This window comes from Erithacus rubecula, assembly GCF_903797595.1.
Source record: "Erithacus rubecula genome assembly, chromosome: 22".
Classification (NCBI taxonomy): Eukaryota; Metazoa; Chordata; class Aves; order Passeriformes; family Muscicapidae; genus Erithacus; species Erithacus rubecula.
The window spans coordinates 9343348-9364581 of record NC_136674.1 but is presented as its reverse complement, the minus strand read 5'-3'; the positions used below and the strand labels follow the sequence as shown (position 1 = coordinate 9364581).

At 46.3% G+C, this 21234-nt stretch overlaps 1 protein-coding gene across 8 annotated transcripts in view; it reads right to left on the bottom strand.

Moving 5' to 3' along the window:
- The window catches only part of AUTS2 (activator of transcription and developmental regulator AUTS2), a 751974-nt gene that overhangs the window by 49038 nt on the left and 681702 nt on the right, over positions 1 to 21234 (bottom strand). For all 8 annotated transcript variants that reach the window (XM_079324898.1, XM_079324897.1, XM_079324900.1 and 5 more), the window contains one exon: positions 18840 to 18888. In XM_079324898.1, coding sequence (XP_079181024.1) covers positions 18840 to 18888 — 49 coding nt within the window. The remainder of the gene's footprint in view (positions 1 to 18839; positions 18889 to 21234) is intronic.

Below are 21234 nucleotides of genomic sequence, written 5' to 3'. Positions count from 1 at the left end.
TGCACCTAAATGGACCCAAATGTGCACAGGCAGTAACAGTATTAAGTGAGTGGTGAAACACCAGAGGGTTTTTGAGTTTCACCAAAGGATAGTTTGACTTCTCCACAACAAGTTAGGAAGTCACTAAAAAAAGAAATCAGACCTAATCACAGCATTGAAAGGGCCAGAAAACCATGTGCATATCCAGATGCATCTAAATAGGTGGAATAACTATCCAGATGATTCAAATAAAGGAAGACAATCCTTCCTTTTAGTTTTCACATGTGTCTTGGAGGACTCAGCCACAGCAGCTGCTTAAGTTCCTGTGTTCACTGAAGTCACTAAGGCCATTGAAAATCCTGTGTCCACTGCTCATGTTGAATTCACAGCAGAATCCTTCTCAGTTGTTGGGGTTTTTTTACAAAGTTGATGCTACAGTGTGCACTGCAGTTTCTTACTGAATTTGTATTTGTTCTTACCTTTTACAGATAAAGACTTTTTTAGACAAGTTCAGGTTCTGTGTGTGCAGACAAAGTGGGGATTTGAGCAGGGTGTGTAGAAAGGTTTTTCACAAAACACTCTCCCATCTGAAAATGAGGTTTTGCTTCTTCACTGGTATTTTCTGGAGGTCAAAATAAACCTTTACATCCTGCACCATTCTGCATTACGGTCCTCACCCCTCTGTAATGACCTCCTTTGAGTTAAACCCTCAGCTGTGCCCCCATGCTCACAGAAGCCACTCCAACACTGAAAATGGGATAAAAGCTGCAGCCAGGTCTCCAGCACATCATAGAAATCTCTGTGTCTTTAAAGGCCCAGGAACCCTCTGCATCCTCATGGCCATTCCTAAACACAGGCAGCCACCCAGCACCTGTGTGGCAGACACAAGGCAGGTCCTGGATTGCTCCACATTCACACACAGGTGCTGGATTGAAACCAGGACACTGCCCAGGCCTGGCTGGGGCAGCAGAAGGCATCACTGCACTCACCAAGAGCCACAGTGGCCTCCAAGAGTGAGTGTCTGAGCAGAGGGCACAGAACCACGGAATCATGGAATCCTAGAATGGTTGGGCTGGAAGGGCCCCTAAAGATAATCTCATTTCACCCCTCTGCCACTTACTGACCTTCACCTAGCTCCAAGCCCTCCACCAAACACCAAACGTCCTGAGGACAGATGCCCCAATCTCACTGATGGCTCCTGTTCCCTCCATTGCTTGCAAAAGGCCTTTGCAGGGTGAATCTCACCAACAGGACAGTCCCTGGCTGGACTTTCCTCCTCCCCTGTGCTCTTCATTGTCCTTGTTCTGTTCTGGTTGCTTGGTTTGGGTTTTTGCCTGCAGTGGTGGAACAGGAAGCTCGTGGATGTGTAACCCTGACAGCCTTGGAGCTGCTCCTGCCCAGCCCAGCCCTGGGAGCTCCTCTCTGTCTGCTCCTCACACTCTCCAGTTAATGCCTCTGGAGGGTAACCTGGGCACCAACCCAAAGGGAGTGCAAATCACTTGCCAAGTTTAGTTTCATTCTGACTGTGCCTACCAGGGAAGGGTCACTTACAGACTCCATCATCTCCTTCCTTGTCTCAAAAGATTATAATTTGTCCATTGCAATTCACATCAGGATGCAATTTGGCAGGTAAGTTAGAAGTCTGGAGGCAATTATTTTTCTTTCTTTGGAGGAATGGGTTATATTCATTCAGTTATTTCTCAGTTATTTATTTTAGATGGAGCACAGGGGGGAAAAAAGGGAAAGGAAAACAAGATGGGTTTAGATTTTATGATAGGATTGACACGATGTTTTGACATCTTAGCAGGGTTGATTATACTGATATATGCAATCCATGCATCTAATTCTACCCAAGAGGAAAGGGCTGTAACAGGAGTGTCTCAGCTCTTACACCCAGGTATTCATGTGCCAATGAAAACAACCATTATGGCAAATCCTTAGGACTCACCCCCATAGAACAGTCACTGTTATTATTAGCCAGTGTAAATCACCTCATTTGTAACAGATGAAATTTCTTCCTTTGAATTCGATGAGTGATGTGCTGCTCTCAGCTTACCAGGAAACACCTTTCTTATACCAGTGATTTTCCTTAGAAACACAGCCAAAAACTACATTTAAATTATACTTAGGTTTTTACAGCAGCACAAGTGACAGGGACCTTCCTGCCATGAGCTGACCCTGTTCTGAACTCTCTCACTGAACACAGCCCTGATGTTCACACCACCATCCAGCCTGGCCAGTGCCTATGTGTTCTCTGGACTCCACAAATTAAAGGGTTAATGTCCAGATCTAGGGAATAACCTGGACAAAACAGAAAGGATTAAATATGGATGAGTGGCTTTTCCCCACCACAGCCTCCTTGTACAACTTTGGTGGACTCTGGTGGAGGTCAAGACAGTTTCCCAGCTGGATTTTTCCAGATCCTGCTATATTGCTCATATTTGCTCTATTTTCAATGTTATCTCTCTACCTTGTAAAATATGGTTTCCACATGGCTCAAAGAATAACTACCAGAAGCCTTCCCTTTTCTCATTTGTGCTCACCAGATGGATTTGGGAAAGAATTTCATTGAGCCAGACCTGTCAAGGCCAGAATGGTTTGAGTTGGAAAGGACCTTAAATATCATCCATACCCATCCCCTGCCATGGCAGGGACACCTCCCACTGTCCCAGCTGCTCCCAGCCCTGTCCAGCCTGGTCTTGGGCACTGCCAGGGATCCAGGGGCAGCCACAGCTGCTCTGGGCACCCTGTGCCAGCCCTGCCCCAATCACAGGAACAATTCCTGCCCAATATTCAATCTCATTCTACTCAGTTACCTTCCTGTCAATCACTAAACTCAATCCCAAGCTCATTTCCATTTTAGAAAGCAAATTATTACAAAAGAGTGGTTCCAGAACTCCCATTTATTGGAGCAAGAGATTACTTATTTCAGCAGTTAAAAAGAAGATGCAGTAAGTTTTATTTCAGCCAATTAAAGAAGTTCCACGTGAGCTCCCCATCAGCCCCAACCAAGTCCATGTGAGCACAGCAATGTGCAAAGCTGCCACTGAAACAGTTCAATGGAGCCTTAGCCTAAAATAAATTTGCCAGATCAGATCTTTACTTGAAAACTGAATTTTAGGAAACTGCAGTTTTTCTTGCAAATCTTAGACACTGTGCCCTGTAAAACAGCCAGTGAGATTTCTCTGACATTGCAGTGGAAGCCTAAGTTCTACCACAGAGACTGCAAAGATTTAAAGTCACAGTATAATCTCACCTCCAGGTCCTGGGGCCCACTTCCCTTATCAATTAACCTGTCAGCCGACAGTCGGCTCTAATTAATTAAATCCTTTCTTAATGAAAAGAATTTGCCTTGAGCACAGTCTGTCAGCTCCAGAACAACTCTCCAACTGGGACATGTCACAGCAAACCCCATTAAATACCTGCAGGGAACCCAACACCAGCAGCAACCTCCCACTCCCCTTGGCTTCTGCAGACACATCTCATGTTAGTTTTCTGTGTCTCTACCCTGCTGCCACAAGAGGCTTTTTCTGACAAAAACCTGCCCTTGCACTTGGCCCTGATGCACCTCTGGTCCTGCTGCTTGCAGAAGTTATGTTTGTGTATCCATCATCCCAGAGCAGAGAGCTCCCAGACAAAATCCTACCACCAGAAGTCTATGGGAACATCTTTTTTGGGGAATACTCAGTGTCTGAGATGGAGATTTCTCAAAATGCACAGAAGGAGTCATCCAGAACCCTGGCTCCAAGAAAAAGATTTTAGACTATTATTTTGCAATGACACAGTGACAGACTTTGCTGGTTCCATGGGCACACCACACTCCCAGCCTCTGGAGGAGCCACAGTTTGGAAAATCTCCCCACACACCATCCCTATCTGTGCATTCCTAAGGTGGGAGGACATGGACACAATGTATGGCATTAGAAAAACAGGGATAATCCCTATGCTAATGATCTCCCTGTTCCCCTTGACTTCAAAGGGCCTGGGATCACAGCTGTAATCTCCTGCAAGTGTTAGCAAACAAAATTACAAGTTTTAACTCTACAGGTTCCAACAAATTCCCCTTGCCCTCAGTGCAGCAACAGACTTAAAAATAGATGTAATGAGCAGCTTTGGATCTGCATAAATCCCCTCTGGAGTTCATTAATGATTTCATTTCTGGCAAGACACCATGTCAAATGAGGGAGCATTATTAAAAACATACCTAGATATATGTACCTTAAAGTGCATTCCTGCAGATGCTCAGGGAGAAAAGGAGGCTGTGCAATTTTGGTTTACCTTTTAAAGAACATGATTGTAACGGTGTCTAACTCTAAAGCCTTTTGTTCTCAGAACTAATTGCAGCTCTCCAAGGGATGCTTGAATCTGCAATTATTTTTATATTTGACAAAATGGGCTTTGATGGTTTACCATGGAATTGTGGAGTGGCTGGGTTGGAAGGGACCTCAAAGCTCATCCAGTGCCATCCCTGCCATGGCAGGGACACCTCCCACTGTCCCAGCTGCTCCCAGCCCTGTCCAGCCTGGCCTTGGGCACTGCCAGGGATCCAGGGGCAGCCACAGCTGCTCTGGGCACCCTGTGCCAGCCCTGCCCCAATCACAGGAACAATTCCTGCCCAATATCCCACCCATCCCTTCCCTCTGGCAGTGGGAGCCATTCCCTGTGTCCTGTCCCTGAATCCTTATCCCCAGTTCATCCCCATCTCTTCTGGAGCCCCTTTAGACACTGGGAGGCCACAAAAAGGTCATTTCAGAGCCTCCTCTTCACCAGCATCTCTCAGCCTTTCCTCACAGCAGCACCTGGAGCATCTTCATGGCCTCCTCTGGACTCATCCCAACCTTTCAAGTCCTTCACTCAAACACGAGCAGCTCGGATCTGCTGCTCTTTGTTCCTAATCTGCACAATAAATGTCAATTATTGCTCCTGCTCCCATTTCACACCAGGGCTGCTGGTGCATGAAATCCCAGGAATGTGCCTGTTGACAAGGCAAGGTTCAGCACGTCCAGCAGCAAACCACCCTCAGGAAATTTGCTCCTGGCTGATGTGGTGTTGTTGCAAGAAGAGAAATCTCAAATCCACCGTGTCAGAAAGCATGTGCTGCCTCCACCTCCCATTTACTCCTCAGGGGAAAAGGTAAACAGAGTATAAGCAATTTCTTTCTTCTTTTAAAAAGAAAAAAGTCTAACCTGCCTGAGACATAGGGAAACCATTTACCTTCTGCCTGTCAGAGCAAGTTCTCTGCGTGCTTTTTCCATATTAAAACCACAGCCCAACAGAATGGATTCACTCCATCTCCAAAGGGCAAAGTTTAAGTTGCAGAGAGAAAATGAAAGCCCAGTGATAAACTCCGGGTTTTAAGCAGTGCTTGAGTTCCATAGTTAGCCAAAGGAAAGCAAATAAAACCTAAATATTCAAATGGAGACTGCTAAAGTCTGTTTATCATTTCCTGAAGAATCAGCTCAAAGACAGAATCCTATTCCCTGCCTCCTGTTTGCATTTGGAAATTACTTTATCCACAATATGTTTACTAAAATAAGCAACAGGAACACATAACTTCTGAAAGCAGGCCTTTACCCACAAACTAAGCTGATCCCTGAACTTTGAAGTTTCCATAGCTGCCCTGGTTTTTTTGGCTACTCCTGACTGCTAGCAGCAGAAGAATAATAAAACATTGCAGAAGAATGCTACAGATTCTTTGCCAAAACAAGTAACGTCCCCCTGTAGCATCTTTCTGAATCACTTCCAGTAACATCACAATGCTGCTGCTCCCTCTCTTCCCCACACTCTGCTTACCAACACTGCTCTGAGCACAGCAAACACCCCCTGGAGCAGGAACAGGAACATCCTCACTGCCTGCTCGGCTCTGGTACCACCTGGGCACACACTGGCACTGACCTGGCTGAAAACCTCAACTTGCCACTCACTCCCAAGCACAAAAAAGGAGTTAAAAACTGCTAAAAAAGGAGTAATGCCAAGAAATGTCAGGTTACAGAGTCTCTCACACACTTGAATGTATCCATTTTATTTTATCCACTGAGACACACAGGATTAGCAATGTTAGCCACCCAGAGAGCCCCAAAAGGTTTAGGTTGGAAGGAACCTTAAAGATCACCCAGTGCCACCCCTGCCATAGCAGGGACACCTCTCACTGTCCCAGCTGCTCCCAGCCCTGTCCAGCCTGGCCTTGGGCACTGCCAGGGATCCAGGGGCAGCACAGCTGCTCTGGGCACCCTGTGCCAGCCCTGCCCCAATCACAGGGGAGAACTTCTCCCCAATACTCAATCCAGCCCACCCTCCTTCAGTGTAAAGCCATTCCCTGTGTCCTGTCAGCCCCAGCTGTGAACTCAGGGTATTTTCCTGCAGCTCCCTGGACACCCCAGAGCCCCGTGCTGCAGGAGCCCAGGGGGACTTGGGGTGTGCCAGGAGGAGGAGCAGGGCTGTGCTGGGGCTGTGCTGCCCTGGGGAAGGACAGCACCCAGCACTCCCCCAGGATGTGCCCCTGTGCCCCTTGTGCTGGCACAGCCCAGCACACCCAGAGGGCTGCAGGACAGTGACCACTCCAAAGGGACCACCTCACTTCTGAGGACCCTGGTGCAGCCACTGCTGCCTTCTCAGGACACATTCACACATTAACACACCCCAAAGACAAGAATTTTCATTGCTTTTGTGTAAACTGCCAGAGCAATCAAAATCATCATCAGACAAGTTACTGCCTAATGTAATTTTTAAGTATGCACAGCAATCAACTTTAAATTAATTATAATATCAGACTAAAAGGCAGAGACAGATCACTTCCTGTCACACCCACAGACCCCCTAGGATGACAGTGTGTGAGTGCCACTGTTTTTTAATTATTTCTTCAAATGCTTTTGTTAAGCATTTATTCCAAGTTGCCAGCCCTTTACCTGCAGGAAAATAACAATGACTTCCTTGGGCTGCTGATCTGACACAATCCCTCAGCTGTCCCTGTGTGCCAGCACTCCCTGAAGTGTGGTGGCTGCTGTCACCAGGAGCTGTGCACAGCAGGCTGTGCTTAGGGCTTGCTTCACCCAATTATTTGTTTGTCACTGAGAGCCCTGCATATCGAGCAGGTATTGTCAAGTTATTTTTGGCCCTGATATAGTGGCAAACCATAATGAGGCCTTGAGGTGAACATCCACCTTGGCAGCAAGGCACTAAGCTGATGTGCTGTTGAAAGGATGGAGAGCAATTAGGTTATTTAGAAAGAGGAGATGCTGGACTGGGCATGTGAAAACAGAGAAAACAAGCTTAAGTATTAAAACACCAACCCCCTCCTTCAAGTTGTCAGCTATTTAAGCAAGGTGTTAATTTACTGCAGGCTGGATTGTCGACAAACTTAATTTTTTTATTAACTCAAAAGATGCACAGACTTGTCTCCCACATGCATATATTGCCCAGCCCTTTCCAGACAAGTGGAACAGCTTGCCAGATGATTGTTATCACCATTTAATTGTATTACAGTGATTCCCACAAGTCCTGGCTGTGGGCCTGTTGTGCAGAGCAAGGGGCTGTGCAAACAGCCAGAGGTGTCTGTGCCATGAGAACCTCAGCCTGCACAGCACCAGCACAGAGAGCACATCCAGAAGAGATGGAAAAGCAGCTCTGTCAGGGCCATCACCCCACCAGGCAGCTCTCAGGAGGGGCTGAGGAGCACGAGGGTAGGGCACAAATCCTCTCTGCTGCTCTGTGGGTGTCCCCTGGTGCCCATGGGACTGGTCAGTGAATGGTGTCACACCCATGAGCCCCCAAACACAGCTGGCACTGCACAGCACCAGGCTCTGCACAGGACACCTCTGGCCCCATTCTGGTGCTCACGCTGGGAAATGGTTCTGACCTGTCTGATGATCAAACTGGGCTCCATCTACCCAAACTCAGCATCACATCCTGTCTGCATCACAGACATCATCTTTTACAGAATCATGGAATGGGATGGGTTGGGTTGGTAAAGACCTCAAATCTCATCTCATTCCCACCTCCCTTCCATGGGATACCTTCCACTAGACCAGCTTCCTCCAAACCCCATCCAGCCTGCCCTTGGAGACTTCCAGGGTGTCACTTTTCCAGAGGGCCACTTTAAGAAGGTATTTATTTTTGTAAAATATTTATGCAGATTCACCTACCTCTGTAAGATAAGCACCTTCCAAATACAAATTCATAGGTCACTAATTTGGGCAAAACATATCTAGAGAAACCACTGGAAAAATACAAGAGCAGGTACAACAGCCAAGTTCTAGGAAGGAACACTGACCACTGAATGGAAAAAAAAAAAAAAAGCTGTTACACAAGAAAAATGACTTTTGCAACACAGAAACAAGAGTTTTCTAATTCCAGTTGGTTTTGCTTTACCCTTTCATGTGGTCAAGGACGAGGTTCTGCACCCCAAGGTTATGATTCCCTTGGAGCCTGCAGTGAGCAGGTCCCAGTTTGCTCCTGGCTGTGGCTGAGCAAAGGCTGCAGAGGACAGGACACCTCTCCTGCTGCACAGGGAGCAGCAGCTCAGGCACAGGGCATCCCCAGGGATGTGTGAGCTCATCCCTCTGAGTACTGCAGGCAGCTGCTGGTGCATTCTGAGGGCAGCTCACCAGCCAGACAGGACTGTTCCAGTATGAACTGGGTTACAATGAGCTGGTTGCTCAAGAAACACATCTTCAAAATGACTCTGGGCTGGAGTGGCTGTATATGTGTCTGATGCAGCTATGGGATTTCTCTTGGCATGGTCAGAGGCTGAACCTGGTGTTCCAGGATTACCAGGATTGCTCTCACCCCTCCTAGATCTTTCCACACTGCTCCTTCCAAAACCCTGACTGCTTTCCATCTTTCCACCCACATGGTAAAACTTTCCCAGATCCCAAAGGCTTTGCAGTCTGTGTATTCATATAGCAACAATCCTCATTCAAATCAACACCCACTTGATTGGGAGTTAGAAACACAAGGCTGAACTCCTGGCAATAAATGAAGAGCAGAATGAAGACCAAGATCATTCCTCTGCCTTTCCTGATGAGGAGGTGAGGTGAGAACCCAGCAATTCACCCCATTTCTTCCACATGAAAACCATGTAAGGCCTGTTCAGACCTCAGGAAGAGCATCAGGAGAAGTGAAGAACACTACCTAAAGAAGCTCTCCTAGATGCAACCAGAAGGAAAAGATTCCACCTGATCTCTCTCAGGGAGTGTCAGAAACTCACCATCAGACTTTACCACAGCCTGAAGTGTCTCCCTGCCTCCCTAACCAAAATACCTGAGGATCAACTGCCTTGGGAGAGCAATTCCCTTAATGACAACAGTCTCTGTGCTACCCAGGGTGCCAGGAGAGCTGGTGTTTGAAGCTCCAAAGCTGAGCCCTGAGGCTGAGCTCACAGCAGGCACTGTGCTCCTGGCACAGCTCCCCACCCATCCCCAGGGGCAGCAGGTCCAGCCTGCCGCTGAAAAACTCCTCAAGTCAGATTTTAATAATCATTTATCTCAGCAACAGGGGCAAGGAGAAAAGAAAAAAACCAACAGTTATTATCACAGGACAGAAGAAAGTGGTGCTGAGTCCCCAGGCAGCTCCCACACCTGCTGAAAGCTGCACAGGCCCCAGGCACACAAGCCCAGCAATAAACCAGCCAGCAGCAGCAAAACCAGAGCCCTGCTCATCTGCTTTAGATTTTTAAATGCTGCTTCTCTTAACAAATGAAGTTTCAGTGCTTATGGGACCAACAACCTAGTAAATGAACTAAGTATTTATTTGTGGCTTCATTACTTGGCAGACCCATTTCCATGGAGTTGTTCTTCCTTAGGACCTAGCTTGCTCTGCAGCAGCTGTTTTCTATTACCAGCCACTCAAATTCCTTTGCCTCTAATCTCCAAAAGTGCCCACTGACTTGAGGTATTTGGAAACTGCAGCAAATGGCTGTGGGAGCTCAGCAGCACTTTGACATCATCCCTTTTCCCAGCTTCTCCCCATCTCCCCCACCAGGGCCTGAGCTGGCCCAGGTGGCTCCAGTTCTCCAGACCCCCCAATGTTTGTGAAACCCTATGAAGGACCCTCAAAGTGACCATAGGGACTGGAGGAGAAGGTGGTTTGGCTCAAGCCATGCATGACTTCTGAATCACTACAGGTGAGGGGGGAACAGGAGGTTTGGGAGCTCCTCTGACAGGGAACAGGAGGTTGGAATAAGTCAAGTGGCTCTGGAGGGCTCAGGGCAAGCTGTGAGTGTGCCCTGAGCCAGATTTCAAGTTCCAGGGGAAATCCTGCTGCATTAACACAGACTGCAGCTCTGGTGGGGTTTGGGTCTTGTGCTGCTGGACTTGTGAACTCTCTCCTGGCCCCACTCTGAACAGCCTTAGTAAGCTGAAGTCTTCGGCTCAAAAACAAAAAACCAAAAAACCAACAAAAAAACCCAGGTTTCTTGGGAACAATATTTTTGGCTTAGAAATTCTTGACTGCGGTGTGGGGAGGCCCTAGCACAGAGTGCCCAGAAAGGCTGTCAGGCTTTTCAGGCTGCCCCTGAATCCCTGGCAGTGTCCAAGCCAGGCTGGATGGAGCTTGGAGCAGCCTGGGACAGTGGAAGGTGTCCCTGCTCTGGCAGGGGTTGGGAATGAGATGAGCTTTAAAGTCTTTTCCAATCCATTCTGGGATTCTGTGGTAATTCACAGAAGGATCCCCCTCCCAGCTCCCCCCTCACTCTCCCAGCACATGTAAGGCAAGGCCATTAACTGCTCTAAAGGGCACTTCACTCAGTTTATCTGCTCCTCTGTTTGCCACTTTCTAAGTATACATTGATACGGCTTTTTTAAAACCACTTGAGCACTGTGCAAGGCCCTTTCAGACACACTTGAGGCCTCTCTCAGTCAGTCACATCCAGCTTGGAAAACAGAATCTGTTGCACTTAATAACTGAATGAGTTGGACAACACCAGGACAAGTGGTGGTGGCAGCTGAAGCTGTGTCCTGACCCTGGCTGGTCCTCCAGCACCTCGCTGGGGCAGCCCCTCTGCCCTGCCCAGGCTCTGCCTCCTCCCACCACACCTTTCACTCTTTTACTTGAGCAACTTAGCTGCAAAATTACCCTACTTTTTATCTTTCTTTTTTCTGTGTTTGGGCTTCTGGTTTCAGGTCACACTGCCCAACTTTGGCACCCAAAGCCAGGGCAGCAGCCAGGAAGAGAATGGGACCTGCTGGGGACAGGGACAGCAAAAGGGGCTTGAGTCCCTCTCATTCACCAACATCCAGCAGGGGTAAGAAAAAAGGGAATCTCAGTGATCCTGGGGGGCTGAGAGCCCCCAGGGTGTCCCAGGTTTTATTGCTGTGGCTCTCATCCAGAAGAGCACTGGAGTAAATGCTGGCTGTTAACAAGTGTTTGGAGGCAGTGGAGAAGGAAGCACAACACCTGAGCTGAAGCATAAACAAAAACAAATCAGTCTCTTTATTCTGTCCCCTGAGCCCAGAAATGCTCCTTCACAACCCCCTCCATCTCTTGAGACTCACAGCATCCCTTCATAACCAGGCCCTGCCTTTTCCTTTGGATAATCTGTGCTGAGCCCTGGGAAAGCTAAAACTTCACCAGATTAAAGTCTCATCCTTCACAAAGTCTTCTTTACCACCAGAAGGAACGTGGCAGCTCTCACTGGGAAGCTTGATTTCAGCTTTTCTGCCTACTCAGACAAATATTATTGCACTCAGGTCATACACTGAAGAGTTTCTTCAAATGTTTAGACTGTGTTTTTCTAGGAAAAAAAAAAAAAAAAAGCTGAGATTTTGGAAAGCAATAGTGAGATCTGCCTGTGGTTCTCTGCTCCTATTCCCACACTTTGGGAAAACAATGACTAATTCATAGAACTTCATGGGCTTTTGTGGGCAGTCTGCATGATAAAATAACATCTGACTTTGTGGGATCATTTTGTGTGGAGAAACATTTAAAATATGTCAGAGTGGTGATTAATCATGGAATGGTTTGGGTTGGAAAGGACCTTAAATCTCATCTCATCCCAGCCCCTGCTGTGGACATGGACACTTCCACCAGACCTGGCTGCTCCAAACCCTGTCCAACCTTTCTGAAAGCAAAAGGCATTCTTGTTTAGGGGGCAGTTGAGAACTGGAAGAAAAAAGAGTCTTTTTGCTTTGGTTTTAAGAACCTTTTAAGACTTTATTAAAACAAACAAAAAAACAAACAAAAAAAAGAAAACCAAAAAACAACAACAAAAAAAAAGCCCCACAATTCATGTAGACATCCCTGTAAAACTCCTACTGACAGAGTGTCAGGACTGTAGGAGGTGGGATATTTTGGGGTGCTTTTTCTTTTTTGAATCACAGTAGCTGTCTACCAGCCCTTGCTCAGGCTGTGTAACTGCCAAGTGAGGAGGCATTAGAGCCTGGGGAGAAGGGCTGGGGAGGTGACCTGGAGGCTTGGTGGCACAGCTGGTGTTTGGGAAGCCTGGGCAGCCCCTGTGCCCAGAGCCACACCCTGAGCAGGTTCTGCACAGCTCTCCTGACTTGAGTCCATCCAGAACCAAAATGACAAATCCAGTGAAGGAACTCCTGTTGTCCAGCACTACCTACAACCACAGATCTGTGTGCTGTCCTTGGCCTAACTCCTGGGTCAAACCTGGGTTAAACCCAGTGCCAGGCTGAGCCTCCTGGCAGGAGTGGCTCTGCTCAGGTGACACCCCTCAGGCCCCTCTGCTGTGACATTGCTGTGCTTTTCCAATGGAAATGAAATGCATTTGATAAGATAACAAATGCCTGGCAAAGCACAGTGAAGCTATGTAAGGGAGAGAACAGGAGGGAAAAAAAAAAAAACCTTGTATAAGCAGCAAAACAATACAGCTTTATCTAATCTCAACAACTTATTGCTGCTTGTCTGCCTGTGTGTGTTTTACTGACAAAATAAAATAAATTGAATCAGCTCACACACGATAACATGCTCTTTCCTACCTCATACTAATTGCTTGGCTAATTGATGTTTGTTGAACTTTCTCCATTTCATTGAGTGATTAGGTACAAAGCTAACAGTTGACATCTGTAGGCGCTTAACTGGCGTCTGTAATTACTGTTAATGTTAAATAATTGTTAGTTAATTGGAGTGGTAACTGACTGAATGGAATCCAGATTGTGAAGCAAAAAGAGACCTAGTTAAATAAACATACATTTTCAGAGAAAATAACATTTTATTACAAGGGAGAGACTAACAGCAGGCCAGATAGGGGAGGTCTGCAGGATGCTCCATTCACCAAATCTCACAGCAGCCTCCAGCCTGGACTGCCCCAGCCACAGGTATGGCCAGGCAGGGTCTCTGCCACCAAAACACTCCTATCCCAATTTTTCCACCTTCTTTTGAACCAATTAGCACAATGTTACACCCCAACACTGATATCTTTTTTGAGAAAATCAAATAGAGGCTGATCTACAAAACAAATATTCCCTTCATATAAGATATGATTGTGTTGGCAAATATTGCCATTTTACTCCCTAGCCTGGAATAGCTTGACTTTGCAAAAATCCACAGCCTTAAATGAACTCTTGGGGGCATGTGATCACCAACTGACCACAAAGGGTACCTGATACCAGCCCAAAGGGGCAGGGATGCCCAGAACAACACTTGCAACTTCTCCCTCTGCTCTTTTGGCCAGGAAAAGCCAATGCCTTCAGGTGCTTGTACCATGCTGGCTGCTTTCTGCTTTTGTTTTGAATTACCCACCTAAAAGTTACCTGTGAAGCCTTGACAGGCTCCTGTTTTGTAAGTTTAACAACTTAAGAATCTGAAAATTTTGGAAGATGCTACCTCAGACTTTCCTCTGGGCACATCACATTATCCAGGGACCTTTTCCTGCAGCTACAGAACAGCACTGGGACCCCCCAGCAATGGAACCCCACTGTCCTGGCACCTCTCAGAACAGAGACCCCACTGCCCTGGCACCTCTCAGAACAGAGACCCCACTGCCCTGGCACCCCACAGCTCAGCTGGCAGACACAGTCCAGCCAAAAAACTCCCAGCACATGGACAAGGAGAGGGCATGGAAGGCACAGGGACAAGGAGAGGGGTGGTTTGTGCTCAGGAGGTGCAGCCATAAGGGATGTTATGAACAAACCCTTTGCTCAGACAAAGTGTCCCTGGCACAGGAACAGCTGCCTCACTCTTTGTGCAGCAGAACAAAGCTCCATCACAAGACATTTATTGACATTTTTTCTGCTTCACTTGGAATTCAAGAGTGATGTGACCCAGCAGCTCTTGTAATCTAACTCAGGGGTACCAGAAACTCAGGCTCTCCAAGCCCACAGCTTTTTCCAGTGCTCAGCCTCTCCCTAATGAGACACTGAACTTCCACATGGAAAATACTGAAAAAGCATTTGAAGCCAGCAAACCAGTGATTCAAAGCCACCAGGGAAGCCTCCACCAGAAAGGGGAGGAGATGCCACTGTCAGGGTGTCACTTGTGGGGGTCACATGGGAACTGCCACAAAACCAGAATCTGGGATGGTTCAGCAGCCCCTGAGGTTTGCTGGCCTGGGGCTGGTTCCCTGCAGTGCTGGGGCTGCTCCAGAGCTCTGAGAGCAGGGCAGGAAGAGGCATTTCAGTGAGAAGAGCCACCCCAAAAACTGCAAGGGAGGCTGAGAGCACAGGCCAGGGGAGTGAGGATGTTGTGTGGATTCCTCCAGAGCCTGGAAAGGAGGGAGGGGCAGCCCCAGCCAGTCCTCTGGCACACTGACCACGTTAACACTGCACATGTGGAGTACTGGATGCACTGACACCCATGGAGATGCTGTGGGGAGGGTTTATTCAAGAGTGAGAGCACCTCTCCACAGCCAAGGATCTCCTGTGAAGGGATCAGCAGGGAAGGAATTGCCAGCTTTAGCTCCCTGCTTGTTTACAGAAACAGATGTTGTAGAGGATCCTCAAGAAATGCTTCACCACAGAAGCCAAGGGGAGAAACAACAACAGCCTGTTTTTTTTTCTAGGGCAGGATATTGCTGTAGAACTGCCTAAAAAACCAGGGCTTGATCTGACTGGTATTTAGCCACCAGTGAAGCCTCCTAACCCAGATGCCTTGATGTACCTCCAGCTGAGAGTATAAATATTTCCCTGACAGCTGGTGGTGCCACGCAGCAGAAGGATTCATAAAGTTTACATGAACATCCTGTAAACAATTTGAACATAAAAAGCTCTAACAGCCCAATTGTGCTTCTGATCAAAGGCAAACTTCAATATACAGCACAAATGAAAACTTCACCACTTTGGGACTTATTTCTCCCTTCAGGAAAAGCTGTTTTCCAAGGGAATGTAGGAGGGAGTTAACTCTGCAGCTTCAGATGTGTGTATTTAAATTATTGAGAGATAATGGAATTTAATTACGCTGAGAAGTCATGTTACAAAAATTCATGAACAAACCCTGCACTTTAGCTGGGATTAATGGTGCTGAGGTGAAACTCTCAGAGGGTGTGGGGCAGCTCTGTTCCTGCAGTGACACACAGACTACAGGCAGCAATCCCAAGTGGAAGGGCCATCCCACAGGGAGAGAGGGGGGAATGCTCTCCTCTGCCAGCTCTTCTCCAACTCATTTATTCAGACACTGACAGCTCCTTTGTCAAGCATCACCAAGGCTCAGCCCCCTGGGTGCTCACCTCCCTGCACAGCCACCTGGACTCCCAAGGGAACCATCCCCCTGGGTAACTGAAGCATTACAAGGTGTTCCTGCCAGAGCCAAGGAAGGCAGGGCTCTGATCCACGACCAGGATCCCTCACTCACTCAGCTACAGCAGCTCCTGCTCTGGGGAGCAAGTTCCATCCCCCCCAGACTGCCAGCCCTGCTGCAGAGTGCTGGGGCTCTGGGAGTGGTGGCAGCACAGAGGGGATGGGAACCCCACAGCCCTTTCCATCTCTCAGCTCTGACACCAGCCCCTGCCCTGAGGGACCCCAACATCCACTGGCTGCCCCCAAAAGCTCACAGGACCCTTCTGCATTTAGTGATGCACCTTCCCATTCAGCTTCAAGGGCAGCCAGGTCCTAAATGGGAGCTGAGAGACTTCTCCTCAAGGGGTTTTATCAGCTCTTCCAGAGAGGGTTGGGGGAGGCTTCACTTGGCTCTGGATTTTTAAAATTCTTAGTGTTTCCAAGGAAGGGACTTACACATCCACACTAATCCATCACTCTTTGAGCCTGAGCCCATCTTAAGCCTTGAAGTCCTCAACACAATGACATAAAGGGGGCAAAATGTATATATGAGATGTAAAATGCTTCGGGATTTGTACCTGCTCCATAAATACATTACTTGTACAATTTCTGCTGCTTCAGTTATGTATAATACTAAAAAATTAAAAAAAAAAAAAGGCAAGAAAAAGCCAAGCAGTGTGTTGTGGGACATCCAAGAGGAGTGGCCATGGACACAGAGGGCTGGACACTGTCAGCCTGCCCAGCCCTCCCAGCTTGGAAGGTTTCATCACGATTTTCCCAATGCAAATCTGACCTTTCTTACCAGTGACTTTTATTGCTTTTGGCAAAAGCAGCCATGGACAGCACAGTGGGGAAGAGCTGGCTTGGAACAGCCTGAGCTGCAGAGAGGGAACTTGAACTGGGAATTTATCAAACTGACAGCCCCTGGGCACTGGGAGCTCCCCAGGGCCACTGAGAGCAGGAGCAGCCCCCAGCCCAGGCAGAGAGCCCAGCACCTGCCTGCCAGCAATTACTGACATTAGCTCCAAACAGGGGAGCTTTGCTCAGCTTCTTCTCCCCATATTTTGTAGTCTGAATGCTAATCCCTTTGACAAAACTGTCCCCTATGCTTTTCCCCTTCTCTTTCCGCTTAATCTCTTTCTCCCAGTGGAAAAAAAGAAAAAAAGAGGGTAAAGAAAAAAAAAAAAAGAAAATACCAGCCAGCCTGGTTTGGCCGCACCTGGATTTGCATTGATTCCTCCCTTGTCATTCATGTTACCAACAGGAATTAGCATATGGCTTTAAGGGGAAACTCAGGAGGAGAAAAGAAAGATGCCATTTTGATGGAAATAAGGGGCAAAGGAATAATCTACCATCAACTAAAAAGCTTATTTGTGTACGGTTTCCCAAGCAAAGCTTCGAAAAGCCCATGTTGATTTTAGGCTACACAAAGAAACCCTAATCCTTTCAAGGGAACTAAATCACCAAAGAAAAGTACCTCAGAAGAAAAGGCTCCCTGTCAAGCATGGGTATTCACATCCAAAGGGATGCCACGAATCAAGCTCGGTAAGTAAACAGCAATAAGAATGTGGGAAATGTGTTTGAGTCAAAAAAGAAAACCAGAGGAAGAGGAAGAGGGGCCTACTCTTCATCAGTCACCTCCTGGGAGGAGAGGAGCCCCTCGCCCTGGTTACAGGAATGTGGATTCACCTCGGCTTCTCCTGCCCTGGCCCAGCCCCAAGAAAGGGCTGCTCAAACGCCAAAGCTTTTTACAGCAAATTAGCAAAATAAAGATGCAGTCACATGTAGTTTGGGGGCCTGGGGTCACTCCAGACAAGCAGCTCTTCCCTTCTAATGGCTGTGCCACCTATTCTCAGACTCTGGAGCGGCCTGGGGAACCTGTAAATGCCATTAATCACAAAGGATAAATCAGCGTGCCAAGTGAGATAACCTGGTTAGACCACAGAAATAATCCAGACTGTACTTTCAGAGGATGCTAATACATGAAAAACAGGACTATGGATCCATAATGCTATTAAATCCAGGTATAATTCAATATGCAGCAGAAGCCTTCAGAAGCAGCACTGGATCAGCATGGGAATCCCAAAGGTAACGGGGTCACATTCTGTCCCCAGTTAAACTACCACAGCTTGGTGGAATTAAAAGGCACAGAGAAACACTGGAATGACTCACTGGAGTAACAAACCAAACCTGGGGAGCAGCACACAGGGAAATACTGAGCAAATCCACACCTGGCCAACAAAACACATCTGAATTTCAAACAAGTCAAATCTGCCTCTTCTAAGGCAAACTGAGAGCTCCAAACCCCATCAGATAGAACTCAGGCTTTACAGCTGGAAGCTCACCCTTCTCCAGGCACCTCCCATGTGCTGCCAGAGAAAAGCAGGACACTGGGCTAAAAACCAGATGCCTTTTCAAGGCTTTGAATTCTACTTGTTTGTGCAACTCATGCCTGGAGCTGCTCCCTCCACCCTCCTTGCAAAAACACCCACCAGGCCAAAAATGAGAACTGCACCCCAAGGATCCCCAAGCCTCTCTAGCCAGGGAGCTCCAGGCCCAGCTCTGCACACAGGAGCAGCTCCCGGGCGCTGATTTAGGGAGAGCTTTCCCTTCATGTGCTGTTACATCATTAGCTGCTCTGTCTTTGGATTGCTGTTTGGAAGAAATTAATGGGATACTGAATATTTAAATGTGGCCCTCTCTATCATTTATTAACTCTACAGAAAGCACACAGCACAGTAAGCCATGGTTTATGACTATTATCCTGTGAATACTAAACGTTGGCTGGTTATTACTGTCAGCAGTGCAAATTGGCTATTCATAATTCCACGTCTATCATGGAGCTGATGAGTAACAATCAAGTTAAAACATTTTGAAAACTCTTACAGTTATTTAAATGAGCTTAAATTAAAGCCATTTGTAAAATAAACTATTCCCTAATATTGTTATTTAAATTAATTCTGACCTGGCAGGCAATGCATTATTTAAAGCCTATATTTTATATTAAGCAAAGCAATTACCGAGCATACAGAACACGTCTGATACCCAGAGAAACATAAAAAGCACTAACAAGCTGATTGCGACATTTCTGCAAGACAAGTTACATTTCATCTCCCATTGAAATTGCCATGAAAAGAAACGTGTGGGGAAAAAAGGAAAATAAATCTGTTTGGGATGTGGATTGCAGCCTTACCTTTATTTGTGACAGCGTTGAACAGTTTCTCAGAGCTGGCATCAGATGCCTGAAAGACCAATAAAAAAAGAAAAAAAAAAAAAAAGAAGTTACATTTTGTAGCAGTGATGGATTCCGAAGGCACGGCAGTGTATTTATGCACAGGCAGAGGTGTGTATATTTTAAGGAAACAAATCAGGAGACAAAACCAGGGGCGCTGGAAGCGGCGGCTCCGGGGGCCGTGTCCATCAGGTGGTGCTGTTTGGCTGTGCTTCACCGCCCTGCAGTGCAGATATTGCTTTGGAAAGATTCTATTTCATAAAGAAATGGGATTTTTCTTCAACATTAGCTGCACAGACACTGTATCTTTGTACTGCCATTATCCAATACATTCCGACATTGATTTTGTGATGGAGAAGAGTCATGATTTCGAACCAGACAGCCCAGTCTCAGGAATTTCCAGAACTGCAGATTTCTTAATTAATTTTTAAAGTATTTTTGGGATCCCTGCTGTGTGAACATTCGATTTTTACCACCTTCAAAGCAACGTTGATAACTTAGATTAGTAATTTCATAAACTGCTGTTGCAAACTCTTTGAAAAATAAAGAGTGTGTGAGTATTTAAGATCAGTGTGTATTTCCATGTCAGCTTTGCCTTCCTCAGAATAACTGATTCTCGACACCTCACTGTGTAAACTAATAAACCTCTTCTTTTTCATCAAGCCACCTTTATCCTTGGAGGTTTTTCCCCTCAATATTGTGTTAGTAGCTTGTCTATTCCTGCTATTTATATGCCAGGGTGCCAGCTCAGCTCTATACCCATATAAAAAGCATTATTTCAGTTTCACACAAAACCATTGATCTCCCTCTTTCAGAAATTCCAAAGACACAAAACCAGGCAGGGAAGGAACACTGAAAATGTTCATTTTGCAAACACCTTGAGCCCAAAAGCAGCAAACCCTCAGTTTCTGCACACACAAAACACACACAGGCAGCTACAGCTCAAACTTCTCCCACCTCTGCACCCACAAAAATCACAGAGCTGTTCAATTCCAAACCCAGCCCCACGGAGAAACTCTTGGAAAATACAGGGAAAATGTGCTCAGGAACAGAACACTGCAAACAGGGTTAAAATGCAACACTTAAGAAAGATTTTAAATTTTCCGTAGAAATTGTTTTCTTGATGGATTCAGGAAAAATAATTGAAAATACTGCTTGGAAAGAGAGCTGTGGGGAGGGTTTTGTTAAGGGGAAGGAATTTCTCAATTCAAAAGCAGATAAAAATCACCAGACAATCATCATAGACGTTCAATATCTCAACTGCACTAAAAACTTGGATGTGAGACTCCCGATAAAGGAGTAGACACAGCTCAGACTGTGCATCACAGGATAGGAATACACTGAAAAAATTTGTTTGCCCTCAAGTTAGTCACAGACAAGACTTCTATGATTAATTATTAAAACAGCTTTATTCTTTTTCAGACTTCTAGATAAAATTTACTAGATTACTGCTGGCTTATTTGAAAGCCGAGCTGGTGCATTTCGTCTCAATTAAATACCTTGTAAACACTGGATTTATTACCCAATGATGGATTTATTATTCAGTGATGACTTTCTCTAAATTAATGAAAATATGTGAATAATGCACGAATTGAAGAGATCAAGAAGGCCATGTGCTTTAAAAAGCAGTATTAGTTCAACAAGAGACTCAGTGCTTTCCTACCCTTGCCAATCAGCCTGCTTAAAAATAATCTTTCCCAGTAAATTTCAGCTGTTGTCTTCTCAACTAGAGCTTTACTCCGAAGTCAAAACCTCTCTGAACTAGCCCTTCTTTTTAGAAAGAAAATCCAATATTAAAAACCCAACAAACTTCTTACACTCTCAGCCATTACTTTATTTTACTGTTTCAAAACAAAACAGCACAGGGAAGCTCCATGTTTCCTATTCGCTTGATTTTTGCAAGCATTACAAAAGGAAAACATCTTTTTAAGAAGTTTGCTCTGATGCCAAGCATAAACCAAGAGATTGTTTTTTAAGCCATGGTTTTTCGGGTGCAATCTTTTCCCGTGCTATCGCATACCCCAGTCACAAACAGTGCCGTGACACCTGGAAGTGGCACACCTCGAACAGAACGCAGCCTGCCCGAGATTGCTCCAGAGCAACCTGGCAGATGATTTTCCGTGTAACATACGTCTAAAAAATGAATTATTTTACAAACACAAAGCTCGTCCAAGAGGAAAGCTCATTTTGCGTTACTGACCACACACAACCGAATGGAAGAACAACTTGAAATAACCACACTGCCGGCTTTACCACGAAAAGAACCCAAACCCAAACCCTGGCTGGAACGGTGAGACGAACTTGTCCTGACTGTTTCCTTACTCAAAATTTGAGTTTTAAATACAAAATAGCAATT